The sequence below is a fragment of the Drosophila mojavensis genome, unplaced genomic scaffold, assembly GCF_018153725.1.
Source record: "Drosophila mojavensis isolate 15081-1352.22 unplaced genomic scaffold, ASM1815372v1 contig_19, whole genome shotgun sequence".
Lineage (NCBI taxonomy): Eukaryota > Metazoa > Arthropoda > Insecta > Diptera > Drosophilidae > Drosophila > Drosophila mojavensis.
The window spans coordinates 6,339,310-6,361,210 of record NW_025318726.1 but is presented as its reverse complement, the minus strand read 5'-3'; the positions used below and the strand labels follow the sequence as shown (position 1 = coordinate 6,361,210).

At 37.1% G+C, this 21,901-nt stretch overlaps 1 protein-coding gene and 1 long non-coding RNA gene across 6 annotated transcripts in view; one reads left to right on the top strand and one right to left on the bottom strand.

Moving 5' to 3' along the window:
* Positions 1–1,030: 1,030 nt before the first annotated feature.
* Positions 1,031–21,901, bottom strand: part of LOC6571991 (autophagy-related protein 2 homolog A) — a 208,070-nt gene continuing 187,199 nt past the window's right edge. For all 5 annotated transcript variants that reach the window (XM_044007757.1, XM_044007759.1, XM_044007758.1 and 2 more), the window contains one exon: positions 1,031–1,421. In XM_044007757.1, the coding sequence (XP_043863692.1) occupies positions 1,191–1,421 (231 nt within the window). In that variant the 3' untranslated portion in view covers positions 1,031–1,190. The remainder of the gene's footprint in view (positions 1,422–21,901) is intronic.
* Positions 9,785–10,442, top strand: LOC122756906. Its single transcript, XR_006356767.1, has 2 exons — positions 9,785–10,013; positions 10,065–10,442. It is a non-coding gene; the product is annotated as an uncharacterized LOC122756906 (long non-coding RNA).

Sequence of the window (21,901 nt, the reverse complement as noted above, 5' to 3'; positions counted from 1 at the left end):
CCGTACTCTCCAGATATGTCCCCGTGTGACTTTTTCCTGTTTCCAAAACAAAAACAAGTAAGAAGACTCTAGTCGAGACTGCTCGACTAGGATATACCCTGAACCCTCTAATCTGATATTCTAATCAGTCTGCACTTCTTTTCGACACACATACATACACACGCACGTATTAGAACGCGCTCTGCTAACTGCGCAGTAAGCAGCGACTGCGCTTGGGCTGCGCTGTAGTGTGGGCAACATTATAAGAATTTCTTTGTTGAATAATTTAATTTTTAGACGTACAATCTTAATGAAACTTTCAGGGCGTAATCATATGGTAAAAATGTATGTACATTCCAAAGCACAAGTCTCTAGTACTTGAAATACGCCTTGTACAAAGGTGAGGGTGAGGGGGTGGATATAGGGGTGGGGGGGTAAATAACAATAAAAATCAAAATTATATAAAATACATATAAGTCTACATTTAAAATTTGCAAGCTCTAGCTCTAAAGGTGTAGGAGATATAATTAAATAACTAGCTTTCGATAAGGTTTTTAATCGATAATAAAATATCGGGAGTAGTTATCGATATAAAAAGAAAAACTTGATATGCGCGTGATATACACGGACCTAGGAAAAATTTCAAGTCTCTAGCTCTTATATCTTCTGAGATCGACGCGCTCATACATACGGACGGACGGACGGACGGACAGACAGACGGACAGGGCCAAATCGACTCAGCTCGTCGCCCTGATCAAGAATATATATAGTTTGTGGGGTCTGCCACGCCTCCTTCTGCCTGTTACATACTTTTAACAAAACCATTATACCCTGATTTCCCATTTTCAATGGGTTCAGGGTATAATTACCACTTCGTGGATCCCGTTTTGAGAGCACTGAAGACATAAAAACTAATTCGCAACGAGAACTGAAGGCCATCCCGGAATATAGCTTTAAAAAGTGTTTCGATTATTGGATTTTTCGTTGGAAGAAGGGTATTGCCTCAGAAGGGGCCTATTTTGAAGGGGATATAATAAATTTAGATGATTGATAAGTTGTTTGTGTTTTATTTGAAATTTCCGGGTACTTATTTGACAGAATGTATGTCTTTATTAACCATATCAGCCATTGCTGGTATTTTCAAGTTGTCCGTTCGTTAGCTTAATCGACAAAAATTCGCTTGTAAAGAGATATAGCGTATTTTATATATTTTAATTTTTTGTCTGCTTCCATTTGTCCTTAGCTTCACGTTTAGCTTCCGGGACAAGAGAACTTTTAGCTCCTCCCAAAATGTTTGTTGTTGCTTGAGTTGCTAGTACTGCCGGACACAACACTAATTGAGGCAATTGTCTAACTACAGCACCAACTGCTCCACTATATCCTTTTTGATCATGCTCCTCAATGGCTGCTTCCAGAAGTGTAGTCGCAGATTCATTTATTCCCTTAAATTAAAGTTAAAAAAAAAAAAGATTTTTGTATTATTTATTATTTCTTCTACAACATAAAAAAAAAAACAAGTAAGAAGGCTCTAGTCGAGACTGCTCGACTAGGAGATACCCTAAACCCTCTAATCTGATATTCACTCTGCACTTCTTTTCGGCACACATACATACACACGCACGTATTAGAACGCGCTCTGCTAACTGCGCAGTAAGCAGCGACTGCGCTTGGGCTGCGCTGTAGTGTGGGCAACATTATAAGAATTTCTTTGTTGAATAATTTAATTTTTAGACGTACAATCTTAATGAAACTTTCAGAACATAATCATAATGTTCAAATGTATGTACGTTCCAAAGCACAAGTCTCTAGTACTTGAAATACGTCTTTTACAAAGGTGAGGGTGAGGGGGTGGATATAAGGGTGGGGGGGAAATTACAACAAAAATCGAAATTATATAAAATATATATAAGTCTACATTTAAAATTTGGAAGCTCTAGCTCTAAAGGTGTAGGAGATATAATTAAATAACTAGCATTCGATAAGGTTTTTGATCGATAATAAAATATCGGGAGTAGTTATCGATATTTAAAGAAAAACTTGATATGCGCGTGATATACACGGACCTAGGAAAAACAATTTCAAGTCTCTAGCTCTTATATCTTCTGAAATCGACGCGTTCATACAATATAAAAAACAAAACATAATTTGCATTATTTATACAGTTTATCAAGAACAAGTAAGAAAGCTCTAGTCGAGACTACTCGACTACGAGATCCCCTGAACCCTTGGAGCAATAGATATCTCAATAATTTTTCGCGTCTTTCAGCTTACACAAGAAACACGCACACACACACACACACGCACGTACGCACACACAGGCATAAATACACACACACGCATACAGACACAAACACATACACACACTCACATACGCAAACACATACATACACATACACAAACACATACACACACATACACAAACACATACACACACAAGCACCCACGCATAAACACGCATGGGCTGCAGTGTGCGCTTACTATGAGAACTTAATTGTTTAATAACTTTTTTATGGACGTGCGATCTTCATGAAACTTTTAGATTATGATTATAACATAAATATGCATGTATTTGCCAAAGCACAAGTCTCTAGTATTTGAAATACGCTTTTTACAAAAGTGAGGGTGAGGGGGTGAATTTAGAGGTGCGGGTACATTTTAACAAAATCCGGAATTGTATAAATTGCATATATACATTAAAAATTTAGACTCTAGCAATAAAGGTGTAGAAGACATAATTTTATAACTGGTTTTCGATAAGGTTTTTTATCGATAAAAAAAGATCGGGATGAGTTATCGATTTTTAATCACACCAAATCCTTAGTGCGAAGTATGTCGACTGCTTGCAGTAATTGCTACCAATGGCGGTCCTACTAAATATTAATACATATTTTAGATAGGTTTTTTTAAGTGTACCTAAAGTTTGTTGGCATGTTGGCAAGAGCTAGAAAGCTGAAATTTGGTATGTAGGTCCGCGCCGACCACCCAAGATCATAAGCTATGGCGGATATATCTCTGCCCATTAGGGGCGTGGCAAATCGGATAAAACTGTATCTCCTAAAGTTATAAACCTAGAATGCTGAAATGCTGATGATGCATGTAAGCTGATGTTTTAATTCTATGAAGATGGGTGAAAAATTATATATCTACGCCCACTAGGGGCGTGGCAAATCGGACCTGAAGATATAGTGATTTTTCGAATTCGGCTATATTTTAGGCACTATTGATGCTAGAGATCTGAAATTTGGTATATATACGCGGGTTGATCACCCAAGTCCAACGAGCTATGGTAGATATATGTCCGCCTATAGGGGGCGTGGCAAACCGCAAAAGTTTATATCTCCTACAGTTTAAGAGCTAGAAGTTTCAAATTTTGATAGTTAAGTTACTGGTAGCCTCCTATATCGATGCCCCAAAAATAATTTTTAAGCCTCTTTAGGGGCGTGGCATATCGAAAAATACTCTGTAATTTTCACATTTTTTGAGCGTAAGAATTCAAATTTTGCATTTAGGTAACCGGTTGCTCGTTCTAAGAACTGGCTAAAATTGAGGAGTCGACGGACACTAGGGGCGTGACAATCGGCATTTACAGTGCCCGTATTGCGACATTTATATGCGTCAGCCATCTATTTATGCATTTGTACATATAAATAAGCTTAATAGATATTCATAATACAAAAAGAAACATTTTTATGAATTTAAAAAAATATAAAAGAAGCTAAAATAACAAAAATTTGCAATTTACAAAAAAGTGTTTTCCGCGGGATTTGAGCTCGCACCCAACCCAAACAGCATGTTTGTCAAAATAGCTAAAATAATGGTCGTAGGCGCTTCAGCCTACAGCACCACCGCGTCGTTTCGATCAACAGTAGTTAAAACGAAATCACATTATTGTTATGACGCCACATAGCAAAGAAAAGCCAGAGTGGTGGCTGGAAATTCAAAAACAATGCAAAGACAAATCAATCGCAACGAGATTCTTAGAATATGCTAGAGTACGCATTTATTTGTGCATACATACACACATACAAATGAACACACACAAGCATAAACACGCATGGGCGGCAGTGAGCGCTTACTATGAGAACTTAATTGCTTAATAACTATTTTGTGGACGTACGATCTTCATGAAACCTTTAGATTATGATAACAACATAGATATGCATGTATTTGCCAAAGCACAAGTCTCTAGTATTTGAAATACGCTTTTTACAAAAGTGAGGGTGAGGGGGTGAATTTAGAGGTGGGGGTAAATTTTAACAAAAACCGAAATTGTATAAATTGCATATAAGCATACATTAAAAATTTGGAGACTCTAGCAATAAAGGTGTAGAAGATATAATTTTATAACTGGTTTTCGATAAGGTTTTTTATCGATAAAAAAAGATCGGGATGAGTTATCGATTTTTAATGATAAACTTGATATGCGCGCTGTAATTACGGACATTTTACGGACATACGGACAGACGGACAGACGGACGGACGGACAGACAGACGGACAGGGCCAAATCAACTCAGCTCGTCGCCCTGATCAAGAATATATATACTTTGTGGGGTCTGCCACGCCTCCTTCTGCCTGTTACATACATTTCAACAAAACCATTATACCCTGATTTCCCATTGAAAATGGGTTCAGGGTATAAAAAATGTGTTGGATACGCAAGCTAAAGGCCCGGACTTAAGCCTCATTGAGAATTTGTGGGCTTATCTGAAGAAGAGGACCGCCAAGAGTCATCCAAAGAATAAAACTGAGCTGAAAACCATTGTTTTGGAGGAATGGCGAAATATCCCAGTGGAATATGTCAGAAACTTGGTCCAATCGATGAATAGACGCTTGGGAGTAGTCATAGATGCCAACGGTGGCCAAAAAAAGTATTAGTTTTAACTAAAAAGTAGTTAAGACATTATAATGAATTAATTGTTTTAGTTGTGTAAACACTTTCTTGTCAGCTGATTTTTGTTACTTCTTTTGTTTTTTGTTATTTTCTTTTGTTAATGGAAACATATTGCTAATATAGTTTATAGTCTAATATACCTACTTTCATTTAAAAAAAATTGAATATGCATATTCTTACTGCTTTTATTTCGCTTCAAAGTAAAAAACTCTATATATTATTAAAAGTCAAAATTGTATAAATTATATACATATGCATGTAATTTGAATGCAATTATGCAATGATCATAGCAATAGCTATCGATGATTTTCCAATTTTAATGGGATCATGCCCTGTTTTTTGTTGCGCACTAGACTTGAAAATTGCACTATATACTCTGGTTGACAGCGTTTGGGCTGTGAACGAGTCTTCTGCAATCGGTATCGCCCGACTGCAACTTTCTTACTTGTTTTTATTGGCGTCGGAAATCAAAGGTTTCTTGCGCGAAGTTCGGGGATTGTGCCCCTCCTTGTAGAGCATATTTCGCACAGTTTGGGGATGCACGCTAACTCCTCAGGTTAGAAATATATCCTCCTGTATTTTTGGCGCAGATGTTTTGGGATCCGTGTTTATTGTGGCCAGGATTTGGCGTTTATCTCTGACACTATATTTTTCAGGACGGCCTGATCTTGGTTGAACTTCAAGTGTTGCGGTTTTTCCGTAGGATATTATTATATTTTGCACACTGTAAAGGCCAATCGTTCGGCCAATTTCGCGTACTGCTTGCCCTTCTAAGTAGAGAATTATTATTATTTGACGCGTTTCTAGTGGGATTTACTTTCCTCGACCCATATTCATCAGAGAGTTCTCAGTGAGAGTGTACAGACGTGTTTGTTTTTCTGCTTTGCAAATTTGCTTGTTTTTTTACAATTTTATTAATTTTCACACAACTGCGGTCGGTTGCTAGTGGCTACATATTCCTGTGAAAGGTTTGATCCGTGGTTTGCTGTGTCTTTTATAATTGCTTTTTTAATTTGTGAAGTTTGGTGTAGCGTCGGTTTGCTATTTTTTGGCGCTCTCCCCATTTCACACTTTATACTTTTGCCTAGTGTGATTGTTTAGCATTCTTGCTCTGTCGATTTCTATCGTCGTGCTTTGATACTCTCTGTGTTTCTTTCGTTACGCTCTGTAATGGCTTTTTTGTTGTTGGACTTGCTCTCTCAACATAACGGCTGTTTGTTGTTCGACTCTGTCAACATATTTTAAACTCTCTTTATTTTGATTTCTGCTTCATTTCGGTAATTTCTACTTGATCCCAGATGCCAATATGAGTTGCTGCAAAAAATCTTGCTCGTTAGGCAGGCAGTGGACTCTGCACAAGCGCAGTTTGTAAATTGCTGGTTGTGCGATGATTTAATGCATACTACATGTGCAGGTCTCACTGGTCGTGACAATGACAAGATTATGTCCACAGGAAAAATTGGTAGTGGGGGCGTTCGCTGGTCTTTTCCGATTTGCTTAGAAAAACAGATTAATTTTTCTAAAATGTATAGCGCTGTAAGGGTTCAATTTTCAACCGAAGAAGATTTGTAAGCAGTTATCCAATGATATAGCTGCTGCGGAAGAAAAATTAACTCAGTATAACTTTGAGAGTTCCCCTTCTCAATTGGAGGCTCTTTCGTTGTTGGTACCTCCTTCCGTGCTAACATCGTCACCTAATTCGCTTGCCCCTCCCTCACCTTGTGTTTCAGTTTTGTCATCCGCTCCTAGTTCACTTGTTCCCGCATCACCTGTTCCTGAATCTATTGCCTCTCCTGTTGAGGCTGCTATAGAAATTCAAGTCCCTGTTCAAAAATTGGACTCTGCTCCAATTGTTGTTCAAACAAAGAGTGACAATAAGTCAGCCACTCCCGGCAATACCTTATCTGTCGTCTCTCCTCTAAAGCAAGTTTTCTTATCTAGGCTTTTATCTGATACGACCTGTGAGGCAGTATCTGCTTTTATTGCAAGCAAGACTTCGGCTAATGTTTTTATATCGAAGTTTAGTTTCGCAACTCCGCGAGAAATTGCTTCATTCAAGATTAATGTGCGGTAGAATATTTTAAAACTTTATGTGATCCTAATTTCTGGCCACCTCATGTATTTTTTCATGAGTTCAAACCTAAAAATCATAACAGATCGACTCCTATTTCAGTAAATTTACCGTCGGTGCAATCTTCATCAAACATTGTGCCAAAAAAACTAAATAATTTACAATCTTCTTCTCAGCTGTCTCTGATTTATCAAAATGTACGTGGCTTAAATTCTAAATTTAAATATCTATTCTTTCACAGTTTTAGTGTACAATATGATATTATTGCACTCACTGAAACTAAAATAATATTCATAACACTTATAGACTCGATCGTTCGGTTCGCAGAGGGGGTGGGGTGTTAATTGCTGTTAAATCTATTATCCTCTATGAATCGTTTACCTTTTCGTCCCTTCATGATGCGAAGATTATAGGGGTTACATTAACTCTCCAATCGTGCTCATTGTTTATCACATGTTCTTATATCCTTCCCTCTTCTGATGTACAAGTTTATGCTCAACATATTAATTGTATTAAAGAAGTTTATGAGCATGTAAATGATAGAGACGTGCTTCTTGTTAGAGTGATTTTAATATTCCGAACACTTCTGGGTCATCAACTTGTAATGCAAATTACTTTATTCCGACAATTGATCACTATCTTTTTGATGAATTTTTTAACCTGTCTATGTTTCAGCTGAACTCTATTTGTAAAAATCTAAATCGCATTAATCATTCATTAATCATGATGCACTCATTAATGTCATGAGATCAACTCCTTTCTGCTCACCTGAGGATATACCCCAGCATCGTTTTTTTATACCACCTTAAACGCTATTCTGGATGTTTGTGTCCCTCTCTGCCGTATTTCGCCAGTTTCAAATAAGCCACCTTGGTTAACCAAGTCTCTTTCGACCTTAAGAAACATTAAAACTAAATGTTTTAAAAATTATAAAAAGTCTGGTTCAAGTGTTGACTAGTCCAAATATTCCATTGCCAAGTCAAATTTCAATCTTTTACATTGAAGTTGTTATGAGAACTATCTTATACGTTGCAAACGTCAGTTTTCTCGAGATCCTAAACAATTTTACTCATTTGTAAACTTGAAGCGTAAATCTTCTGGTTTGCCGTCCTCATTTGTCCTTGGTGGTAAGAGTGGTGTGTTAAAGAGTGCAGTATTTCTCTTCAGTCACAACTACTAAAATTGTTTAACTTGTCCTTAGGTACTTCTGTGTTCCCTTCAATTTGAAAAAAATCTTTCGTCATTCCCCTTTATAAACAAATAAGTAAGCTGTAGTCGAGACTGCCCGACTACGAGAAACCCTGAACCCTTCGAGCAATAGCTGTTTCAATCATTTTTCGTATCTTTCTGCTTACACAAGACACACACACGCACACACACACACACACGCACACACAGGCATACACACACACATACACAAACACATACACACACAAGCCCCCACGTGTGTGTGTGTGTGCGTGTTTCTTGTGATAGCTGAAAGACGCGAAAAATTATTGATATAGCTATTGCTCCAAGGGTTCAGAGGATCTCGTAGTCTCGTAGTCTTGACTAGAGCTTTCTTACTTGTTATAAATCACGATCCTAGCTGTATCTCTTAGTCTACGATATTTATGTATGCGGATGATGTAAAACTTTGCGTGCATATGGGCATCTACACTTTCAAGATGACTTTAATGCATTTCAGCATTGGTGTGTGGCAAACCAGTTGCACCTAAATTGCTCAAAGTGTATGACAATGACCTTCAGTCGTACCGCTCCTTATATTGTTGACTTAATAAAGATTTTGGTGTTTTCTTTGACTGTAAACTTAATTTTAATCTTCATATATATACCATCATAAATGAAGTCAAAAGTGTGCTTGGCTTTATTTAACGTTGGTCTAAGGAATTTAAAGATCCATTTATTACCAAGCAATTATATATTTCGCTTGTGCGTCCCATCTAGTATTGCTCAGTTGTATGGTCTCCGCAGCATAAACTGTATCAGGATCGTCTCGAATCGGTTCAAAAACAGTTTCTTCACTTTGCCGTAAGGGACCTTAGCTGGGACAGTAATGTACGATTACCGTCTTACCATAGTAGGCTCCAGCTCATTGATCTTCCATCGTTAATCAATCGCAGAACAATTTTAGGAACTGGATTTTTGCACAAATTGATTAGCGGTGACATTGATTCGTCCTCTTTGCTGATGCGTCTTAATTTTTCGGTTCCGTCCCGAACAACTAGACATTATCGTCCGCTTCATTTACCTGTGTGCACTACGGATTATTCTTTGCATAGTGTGTTTTATGTTCTAAGTGTTAATTTTAATAAATATTATCATGTATTTTCCTTAGAGCTCTTTTCTTAAAATAAAAAGTTTACTTTTAGCTTATCTTCGGGAAATCACTCTCAGTGCCCAGGCATAAACACTGGTTACATTTCGTTGCCAATGTTGCGTAGTGATTTCTCGATCCTATCCTCTATTCCTTTTTGTCTCTTGTTAACTCATTTCTTTTTATTTCCTATTTGCTCTTTTTACTATTTCTTGCAATATTGGTAATACTTTCCTTTTTATACCCTGAACCCATTTTCAATGTGAATTCAGGGTATAAAGGTTTTGTTAAATGTATGTAACAGGCAGAAAGAGGCGTGGCAGACCCCACAAAGTATATAAGTTAAGACTTTCGACAATCTAAGGAGGCCGGAGAGTCCAGTCAGACATCCAAGAGAAGAGGAGAACCTAACCAGTTGAACAGATTTAGTGGAGTTTATATTCGGACTAGAGAGAGTTTAGACCTATTGCTCCAAATTATATAAAATATATTATTTCATTGAACACAATGTTGTTATATATTCACAAGAACCCAACACAGCGTCCCCCAATCACTAGTACTCTAGTATGGGAGCGCTTAACTGGCGCCCGAGCAGGGACCCACATTCTTCACGGAAGTAAAGGGAAATGGTGACGTGTCAATAATTCTATAAAAATAACTTATTAAAAAAGCAAGTACAAATAAATTGTTCCAATCCAATTGGGCAATTGTTGGCAAAATTACGAAGTACTTCTACGATTTGCAAAGTAATGAGGTGAAAGTCCTTGCCATGACATAATACAATAAATAATAACATAATTTCTAGCAAGTGTTGGTGCACCTGATAATTCTATAACATAAAAGAAATCGTGGCTAAATGGTGGTATTGGCAATACCTAGGTTCAAATCCGTGCCGAGACGAGTCTTAAAACGAAAATACAAGAAATTTGCAGGCATAATGGTGGTACGAGATTGATTCTCGTATCGAGGTTCAAATCCTTGCCGTAAGACAAATGTCATAAAAAATAAACGTCACAATTTCCACCTGTGTTGAATGATGGGTTTCCGTATAAATTAAAAGAAACCTAGTGGTCAAAGTTAAGTTTAAAGCACTAACTATATAACAAAATTAAAAGGCGGTTGTCTGGAAATCTCTAATCAACAAGCAAAGCATAAATATGCAAAAATAAAAACATGAATTGCAGAGACCTTCTATTCGATCGTGGAATAACCCTTACCCTAGTAGGTCTTAGAACCAAAGAGGAATACTTTGGGCTTCCCTTTCGGAAGAGAATAAGTCTGACAACAATATATAAAAGAAAAAAGTAAAATAAATAAATAAATGAAACGAAAGCAAGAGAGAGACCAGATGATTGTGGAACCACCCTCACCTAAGTAGGTCTTACACCAAAAAGGATCCTGAGGGCTTCCCAAGCCATATAAAATAATAAAAACTGTTTGCCGGTTCGGTAACAAAAGATAATACAACTAGTAATTCAGTAATTCTATAACAGACAACGCAATAACACACGTGGTAATACACACACGTAATTCAATACAATTAGTAATTCAATGAAATAATATAAAAGAAATAATATTCACGTCAACTATTTAAACAAGTAAGAAGGCTCCAGTCGAGACTGCTCGACTAGGAGATACCCTGAACCCTCCAAGCTGATATTCTAATCATTCTGCACTTCTTCTATGTACACATACATACACATGCACTTATAAGCACGCGCTCTGTTAACTGCGCAGTAAGCAGGGGCTGCGCTTGGGCTGCGCTACAATGTGGGCAATATTATGACAATTTATTAGTTGAATAATTTCCTTTGTAGACATACAATCTAAATGAAACTGCAGAGCGTAATCATATGGTTAAAATGTGTGTACATTCCAAAGCACAAGTCTCTAGTACTTGAAATGCGTTTTTTACAAATTGGGGGCGAAGGGGGCGTGGTATCCAAAATCTGTAATGTACAAAATCTTTGTATCCATTAACTTTATATACAACGCAAATTTGAAGACTCCAGGTCTAAAAGTGTTCAAACTAGGCTGAAAAAACCAAGTCAATTTTTCGATTATTCTCGATAAAAAAGTTATCGGATGAGTTATCGAAAAAATAAAGCAAACTCGTACTGCCTATGGTATACACGAGTATGCATGCCAAATTTCAGCTCTCTAGCTCTTATATCTTCTGAGATCTTTTTGCTCATACGGACGGACGGACAGACGGACAGGGCTATATCGACTCAGCTCGTCGTCCTGATCAAGAATATATATACTTTATGGGGTCTGCGATGATTCCTTCTGCCTGTTACATACTTTTCACAAAACCATTATACCCTGATTTCCCATTTTCAATGGGTTCAGGGTATAAAAAGGTGTTACGACCATGTGATTACTGCATTACTAATATATTTATCTCCACAGGAAGCAATTCTACGAGACGATTATTAATATTTTCTTATCTCCACTGGAAACGGTAAATAGCAGCAGCTTGGAAACAATGTAAAGCTGATTTAATGTAAAAAATTAGATCGATAACATAGTAGGCATCGAATTGAATAGTAAGTAAGTTTTCCGACATTGAAATAATTTAGTTCGAAACGTTGCAAGGGCTGAGCGCGGCAATAACTGTGTTAGCCGATCAATTTTCGAGTCTTAAGGAAGATTTGAAGTAATTGAATAGGAAAGTGGATCGTTTGGAAAAGGAGGATACTAATCAGTCTCTCATAGAGGAACAAACCTCACTGGCCCGTCCACGTTCGGAGCTTGAATTAAATGAAATTTCGTCATTGCCGGACTGTGTTAAAGTGTTGCCCACATTTGAGGGAAACCCTTCACAATAAGCCTCGTGGGTAAACAGGATCGAGTCCGTACTTGAAGATTATTCTATTATCAAGGAAAGACCTCTATATCGCTCAATAATTTTACATATACGAGGAAAAGTAATTGGAAATGCCGATGTTTCACTTCCTTAAAGGCAAGCGAACAATGAGTCGTAGTATTGTCCGCATTAATACAATCATATAGAGATAGAGCTTTAGATCTTTTCATAAGGGGACTAAACGGTGACCTACCGAGGATGTCAACAGTTAGCAAACCTAAAAATTTACCGGAAGCTTATGCCATTTGTGTGAATTTACAGAATATTTCATTAAGAAGTAATGGTGTACAAGGGACATATATGTCTCGTGGAATTAATGATTATCAACAAAACAAAAACTGGAAAAATTCTTCATAAATCAGACTTAAGAAAATAGGGAAAAAAAAGGAAAATCCACATTTAATTATATTGTAATAATCCTCTTTTAACTTTCTTGACTTCCTAGCACCCATAGCACATTTAATTATATTGCAATAATCTTCTTTTAGCTTCCTTAACTTCCTTAGCACCCATAGCATCCACAGCATTTTACACGTGGTATATCCATCCTAGTTTCGATCATTCATGGTAATAGGGATTTCCGAGATGCCAGAGGCAATGAAATAAATGCGCTTACAATGTTGGATGTATTGTCATAACCAGAAATGAATACTACTAATGTATGGAACTATGAATGCTTTGAATTAACTTGAAGGTGGATATCGATGGCCCTCTTTATGCTAATTTATGGACTCTGGAACTATCGACTATGTATAATAAATTAATATTGGATAAATATCATTATATTGGGCAATTTATATTGAATAATTATCATTATTATTATTATTATTGGACAATTTATATTGGATGAATATCGTTATAATGGACATATGCACCCTGATCTGCGGGACGCAGATATTTAGATGGGGAAGAGTTAAGACTTTCGACAATCTAAGGAGGCTGGAGAGTCCAGTCAGACATTCAAGGGGAGAACCTAACCAGTTGAACAGATTTTGTGGAGTTTATATTCGGACTAGAGAGAGTTTAGACCTATTGTTCCAAATTATATAAAATATATTATTTCATTGAACACAAAGTTGTTATATATTCACAAGAACCCAACACAGCGTCCCCCAATCACTAGTACTCTAGTATGGGAGCGCTTAACTTATATATTCTTGATCAGGGCGATGAGCTGAGTCGATTTGGCCCTGTCCATCTGTCTGTCCGTCCGTCCGTATGTATGAACGCGTCGATTTCAGAAGATATAAGAGCTAGGGACTTGCTTTTTTTTAAATGACCGTATATACAGCGCGGATGTCGAATTTGCGATTAAAATTCGATAAATCATCCCGTTATGTTTTTATCGAATAAAAACATTAAAGTTCAAGTCAGATGCCTGTAATGCTAATTGTGAATGATTTTTCACTATTTTAAATTTGTCAAATATTCAATAAAATATGTAGATCATATCCTGAAAGTTTCATTAAATTCCGTTAAATAATAAAATGTTTGGCTAATTAACAAACGCGCTTGATCGAGAAGTCGCGGGCTCGAGTACCGAGCGGCGCAACTGATAGTGGAATCCGGTTATAGCGACATTCAAGGGACCGACGATTTTACGTCGCTATACCCGGAGGACGCTTTAACCAGAAGTAACAAAAAAAATTTGTTTTTTCATTTTTTTAACGGTTGCCATAAACATAAAAAAAATTAATTTTGTAATCAAAACAGCAATTACTTTTTATACCCTGAACCCATTGAAAATGGGAAATCAGGGTATAATGGTTCTGTGAAAAGTATGTAGCACGTAGAAGGAATCATCGCAGACCCCATAAAGTATATATATTCTTGATCAGGACGACGAGCTGAGTCGATATAGCCCTGTCCGTCTGTCCGTCCGTCCGTCCGTCCGTATGAGCAAAAGGATCTCAGAAGATATAAGAGCTAGAGAGCTGAAATTTGGCATGCATACTCGTGTATACCATAGGCAGTACAAGTTTATTATATTTTTTCGATAACTCATCCGATAACTTTTTTATCGAGAATAATCAAAAAATCGACATTGTTTTTTCAGCCTAATTTGAACACTTTTAGACCCGGAGACTTCGAATTTGCGTTGTATATAAAGTTAATAGATACAAAGATTTTGTAGTTTACAGATTTTGGATACCCCCTTCGCCCCCAATTTGGAAAAAATACATTTGAAGTACTAGAGACTTGTGCTTTGGAATGTACACACATTTTGACCATATAATTACGCTCTGCAAGTTTCATTAAGATTGTATATCTGCAAAAGAAATTATTCAACAAATAAATTCTCATAATATTGCCCACATTGTAGCGCAGCCCAAGCGCAGCCGCTGCTTACTGCGCAATTAGCAGAGCGCGTGCTTATAAGTGCATGTGTATGTATGCATGCATAAAAGAAGTCCAGAATGATTAGAATATCAGCTTGGAGGGTTCAGGGTATCTCCTAGTCGAGCAGTCTCGACTGGAGCCTTCTTACTTGTTGTCAATAGCTTTAAGAAATAAAGAAATAAATAAATAAAAAAAAAAAATTAAATGTATGTAACAAGCAGAAGAAGGCGTGGCAGACCCCGCAAAGTATATATATTCTTGATCAGGGCGACGAGCTGAGTTGATTTGACCCTGTCCTTCTACGTGCTACATACTTTTCACAAAACCATTATACCCTGATTTCCCATTTTCAATGGGTTCAGGGTATAAAAAATAATTGCTGTTTTGATTACAAAATTAAATTTTTTTATGTTTATGGCAACCGTTAAAAAAATGAAAAAACAAATTTTTTTTGTTACTTCTGGTTAAAGCGTCCTCCGGGTATAGCGACGTAAAATCGTCGGTCCCTTGAATGTCGCTATAGCCGGATTCCACTGTATTTTGAAACATATAAAAAAATTACTATCACTTGCGCCGCTCGGGACTCGAGCCCGCGACTTCTCGATCAAGCGCGTTTGTTAATTAGCCAAACATTTTATTATTTAACGGAATTTAATGAAACTTTCAGGATATAATCTACATATTTTATTGAATATTTGACAAATTTAAAATAGTGAAAAATCATTCACAATTAGCTATACAGGCATCTGACTTGAACTTGAATGTTTTTATTCGATAAAAACATAACGGGATGATTTATCGAATTTTAATCGCAGATTCGACATCCGCGCTGTATATACGGTCATTTAAAAAAATGCAAGTCCCTAGCTCTTATATCTTCTGAAATCGACGCGTTCATACATACGGACGGACGGACAGACAGACAGACGGACAGGGCCAAATCGACTCAGCTCGTCACCCTGATCAAGAATATATATACTTTACATACATTTCAACAAAACCATTATACCCTGATTTCCCATTGAAAATGGGTTCAGGGTATAAAAAAAAAAAGAGAACTGTTTTCTATGCTGCCATTTAAATTAAGAATAAGTTCTCTTTATGTGCGACTCTTCTTTGCTTGAATTAGAAAACATTTTTGAAAAATTAACCTTAAATGAGACTAGATTAAAAATGAATGCAGATCAAGTAAAATTTTTGGTAGACGAAGCTGTTGAAAATACACGAAGAGAGTTTAAATAATATAAAAAGACAAATTAGTTGTATATCTAAAACGTGGGAAAAAGTTAAAATTGTGCCGGGAATAAAATGTGAAGAAACGCTTGATGCTGTGAAATCTCTTCCCGATTTTTCTGGGCAACCCGGTACATACGTGTCTTGGCGCGACGCAGCGCATAATGTGTATGAGATTTTTCAAGAGTTTTATTGAAGTTCACGCAACTTTCAAGCTGTAACAATTATAAGAAATAAAATTAGAGGTGCTGCTGACGGTGTATTATCATCTTTTAGTACAGTGCTCAATTTCGATGCGATAATTGCTAGGTTGGATTTTACTTACTCGGATAAGCGTCCGGCTTACCTTATTGAACAGGAATTGTCAACATTGAGACAGGGAACAAAGACAATCCTCGAGTTTTACGACGAAATAGAGAAAAAAACTTACGCTGTTAACTAATAAGACTATTATGACTTACGAAGCAGATATTGCTAACGCAATTAATGAAAAATATAGGGGCGACGCATTGAGGGTTTTTATATCTGGATTAAAAAACCCCTATGCGATATAGTATTTGCATATAGGCCCTCTGATCTACCATGCGCACTTGCACTAGCAGAAGAAGTTGGGGCAAACCATGAACGTTATACTTTTGCCTCGCATTTTGGAAAAGGTTCGTCTGAAACGTTTACGAGGGGCAGGCAACCAACTCAAAGAATCACTAACTCAGAATCGTTGACAGGCATTCGCAATCCACATTTATCTAAAAGGTTGTAGCACAGACCAATGACAACCAGAAATTGCTAAAAGGTAACATCACGCCGGTTGTTACTCAATCTTTGGGCGAACCAATGGATGTTGACCCTTCTACGTCTCATTTTAGACAAAACACGTCGTACCCACGTAGAGGACAATCGGGCAGGCAACATTCTAATTTTCAGCAATGGGTTAATAATCTACCTCATCGTCAAAGTTTAAAAACTAATCATTAAAGAATTAACCATCTGAGTGAAGAAAAGTCTGATCTTGATAAGGTATACAACAATCGTGGCGAACAAGAAGTAACAGATATCGAAGAAGATCAGGTTAATTTTTTAGTGGCAGTTCCCTCCTGTCATAGATATCTAGATATGTAGGGGGGAAAGAAGTAAAACTGCTACTCGATACGGGAGCATCGAGAAGCTATATTAAAGCATTGCCTATGCTGAAAGGTATTCGGAAGACTGATAAGAAATTTTCTGTAAAATCCATACATGGGACAACATTTATAACTCGTAAATGTAGAATTAACGTATTTGGTGTAACTTCCGATTTTTTTGTTCTCCCAAATCTTATATCGTTTGATGGCGTTATAGGGCTCGATTTATTGGAAAAAGTTAATGCCACTTTGAATTTCAAAACTAAACTTATCACTCATGACTATGGTAGTGAAACTATACAGTTTCTGGCAGGCCAGGATGTTAGTCATTTGCAGGTTCGATCTGAGGCAGTGCCGTCGGCCATTAAGGAACTTTTCGATGAAATGATGAAGGAGAAATCCGGAGTTTTTGCAGATCCCAATGAAAAGCTCCCATACAATACCAATATCGTGGCAACAATTCGAACACGTGATGAGGAGCCAACCCACTCTAAACTATATCCGTACCCTATGAGTGTTAGATCGTTTGTAAATAATGAAATACAATTGCTGCTCGACAACGGCATTATTAGACCGTCGAGATCTCCATACAATAATCCCATATGGGTCGTAGATAAAAAAGGTATTGACGAAAATGGAGTTAGGAAAAAGAGAATGGTTATAGACTTTAGAAAGTTAAATGCAAAAACTATTGAGGACTCATATCCCATTCCAAACATCGAAGTTATTATGTCCAATCTGGGCGATTCCAATTTCTTCACGACGCTTGACCCTAAATCAGGTTTCCACCAAATCGAGCTTTCAGAGCGAGACCGAGAAAAAACAGCCTTTTCGGTTAGCAGTGGAAAATATGAGTTTTGTCGCCTCCCTTTTGGACTAAAAAATGCTCCCAGTGTGTTTCAAAGAGCGATTGATGATGTTCTGCGAGAACATATTGGGAAATATTGCTTTGTATATATTGATAACGTTACCATTTTTTCTAAAACTATGGAGGAGCACCTAAAACATATAGAGTTGATACTGTCAAGCCTTTATGCATCAAATATGAAGGTATCGGCTGAGATATCAACATTTTTTGAAGACGAAGTTGAGTATCTGGGTTTCGTAGTTAGTCGCAGTGGAATTAAAACTTGTCCCAAAAAAGTTTATGCAATCAAAGTATTTCCGGAGCCATGTACGTTAAAAGCTCTGCGATCCTTCTTAGGATTGTCTGGTTACTATAGGCGATTTATAAGGGATTACTCAAAGATTGCCCCAAAAAAGTTGAAGCAATCAAAGTATTTCCGGAGCCATGTACGTTAAAAGCTCTGCGATCCTTCTTAGGATTGTCTGGTTACTATAGGCGATTTATAAGGGATTACTCAAAGATTGCGAAACCATTGACCAGTATTCTTAGAGGCGAAAATGGTAGTGTCCCAGGGTCACAGTCCAAAAAGATAGTAATTAGATGAGAGTCAACGAGAAGCGTTTAATAAACTAAAATAAATTTTGGTCTCAGAGGAGGTTATGCTCGCGTATCCAAATTTTCGTAAGCCTTTTGAGCTTTCAACCGACGCTTCTTCAAATGCGTTGGGTGCAGTCTTGTCTCAAGATGGTCGTCCCGTCACAATGATTTCAAGAACTCTTCAAAAAGCCGAAGAGCATTATGCGACCAACGAGAGAGAGTTGCTTGCTATTGTTTGGGCTATTAAAACGTTAAGAAATTATCTTTATGGAGTAAAGGGCCTTAAGATCTATACGGATCATAAGCCCCTGACCTATGCCGTATCGGATCGAAATCCGAATTCAAAAATCCAAAGATGGAAAGCTTTCATTGAGGAGTACGATGCCACACTTCTCGATAAGCCCGGAAAAGAGAATCAAGTTGCAGATGCATTATCTCGCCAATATTTAAACTATACTGAAGAAGATAATAGTTCGGACATGGCAACAATTCATAGCGAGGAATCTTATTCAAATACTATAGAATCCTTTACCAGACCAGTCAACTGCTACGCCAACCAAATAATTCTTGAGCAGGGAAAAACACCTTCTAAGCGAACTACTATTTTGTTTGGCAAGAAAATACGGCATATTATAGTTTTTACCGATTTTCAGAGCTTATTTAACACAGTGCATGACTGCGTTAAATTGGGAGTAGTTAATGCAATTAAGTGTGAATTGTCACTTCTTGGTAAAATTCAAGATCGTCTGGTTGAGCTTTTCCCTAAAACTTGTTTCCGACACAACGAAAATATGGTTACTGACATTTTTAACCCTAACGAGCAGCTCGAAATTATTAACCAGGAATATAATAGAGCTCCACAAGAAAACATTAAACAAATTATTCGAGATTATTTTTTTCCCAAAATGGAGAAAAAGGCTAAGGAAGTTGCTTTAAACTGTAGGAAGCATCCAATCTGAGAGACCCCTATTGCAACTTATGTCGGGGAACTTCTGCACGTTGACATTTACTCTACGGACTCAAACTATTTCCTGACATGCGTGGACAAGTTATCTAAGATTGCAGTAGTGCAAAAAATAGCATCTCGTACAATATTGCATGTAAAAATACACCTTCTGCAGCTGTTAAATATATTTTTTCGAACAAAAACTATTTATTGTGACAACGAGCGGTCTTTAATCTCTAATACTGTTGTATCATGTCTTCGTGAACATTTCGGTATAACAATTGCAAGTGCTCCACCTATGCACAGTACATCGAACGGGCAGGTCGAGAGATTTCACAGCACCTTAAGCGAAATTGGTAGATGTCTAAAGTTAGCAAAAGGAATCGAGGACACAGCGGACATTATTTTACTAGCCACTATAGAGTACAATAGAACTGTTCATTCGGTAACAGGGCAGAAACCAATCGATTTATTTAATTCAAATGTAGAAGAGTCTGAAGCGGCTATGAATCAGGTTAGAAAAGCTCAAGAAACTGAATTATTAAATCATAATAAGAAAACGCAAATATATAAAAGGGGATAAGGTTATGGTGAAATCCAATAAACGACTTGGTAATAAATTAACTCCCTTATATAAAGAAGCCATAATCGAAGAGGACTTAGGATCAGCTGTTAATGTTAACGGAAGAGTCGTGCATAAAGATAATATCAAATAAATATACAAAAGCAAAAAGGAAAAAATAAAATATAACAAATAAAAAAAAAAAAATTGAATAAAATTTAAAAATATTTCCAAAGTTTCATTCGATACAGAGGCTTAAACGCTATCACTCGAAGCTTTGTTCCCACAAAGCTATTCTCAGTTGATAGCACTATCATTGAATCTCCCTGTGGTTATCACTCGAAGGTTTGTCCCCACAAAGCTATTCTCAGCTGATAGCACAAACGTCAAATATCCATGTGGTTGCTGACGTGGCGTCCGATTATTGGCGGAAATGCAAAAGCTTTATGATGGGCAAACTTTATCTCTTGGAGCAGATCGCGTGGCCGGCAGTATCAAAAAGAACTAACCTAAGAGCAACACGCACAAGCTGTTGCCAATAGCTATTAATTAGAAAAGAGTCGAGCTGATACAAATCTTTTGTGGATCGCTAAATAAAGCCTCCACGCTACAAAAAAAAATAACTTATATACCAAATTTGAGGTCTCTAGCATTAATAGTGTCCAACATATAGCAGAACACAAAAAATCCCTATTTCTTCAGGTCCGAATTGCCACGCTCCTAATGGGCGTCCACATATAATTTTCAATTTTCATTTATCTTTATAAAATCATAACATTAGCCTACGTGCGAAATTTTAGCGTTCTAGCTTTAAAGCTAGTGGAGATACAGTTTTAACCGATTCACCACGCCCCCAAAGGGCGAAGATATATTCGGGATGGGCGTAGATGGGTTGTCGATGCGATTCTTCATTTCAAATTTCAGCTTTCTAGCTCTTCAACTAATATGATTTTTTATCGGAAAATGCATTTTCCAATTTGCCAGATATACACGAGTATGACTTCCAAATTTCAAGTCTCTAGCTTTAATACATACAGTGGAACATTATGATTATATTCTGAAAATTTGATTAAGATTGTACGTCTAGAAATTAAATTATTCATTAAATAAATTCCTATAATATTGCCCACACTGCAGCGCAGCCCAAGCGCAGTTGCTGCATACTGCGCAGTTCGCGTTCTAATACGTTTGTGTGTATGTGTGCCTAAAAGAAGTGCAGAGTGATTAGCATATCAGATTAGAGGGCTCAGGGTATCTCCTTGTCGAGCAGTTCGACTAGAGTCTTCCTACTTGTTTTTCCTAGGTTCGTGTAAACCACGCGCATATCGAGTTTTGCGTTAAAACAGTAACAAATTTATGTCTGCTACATCTCTAAGCTAGTTTCGCCAAATTTTTTATATAGACTTATATGTACTTTTTAGAGTTTCGAATTTTGTCAAAATTTACGCCCCACCATTATATTCAACCCCTCAACACACCAATCTTTGTAAAAGCCGTATTTTAAATACTAGAGCCGTGTTTATGCGTGCCTGCTTATATTTGTCTATGAGTGTGTCTGTGTATTTCTTGTGTAAGCAGAAAGACGCAAAGAATTATTGAAATATAGGTTTAAATGGGAAATCAGGGTATAATGGTTTTGTTCAATGTATGTAACAGGCAGAAGGAGGCGTGGCAGACCCCACAAAGTATATATATTGAGGGTGACGAGCTGAGTCGATTTGGCCCTGTCCGTCTGTCTGTCCGTCCGTCCGTCCGTATGTATAAACGCGTCGATCTCAGAAGATATAAGAGCTAGAGACTTTTTTTCATAGGTCCGCGTATAGCACGCGCATATCGATAACTTGTCCCGTTATCGAAAACTATTAATAGATTTATATCTCCTACATTTTTAAAGCTATACTTTCCAAATTTTATATGTATACTTATATGCATTTTATACAATTTCGGTTTTTGTCAAAATTTACCCCCACCTCTCACCCTCAATTTCAATTACTAGGGACTTGTGCTTTGGAAAATACATGCATATTTATGTTATATTCATAATCTGAGAGTTTCATGAAAATAATCCATCCCCAAGAAAATTTATTAAACAATTAACTTCCCATAGTTAGCCAACACCGCAGCCAA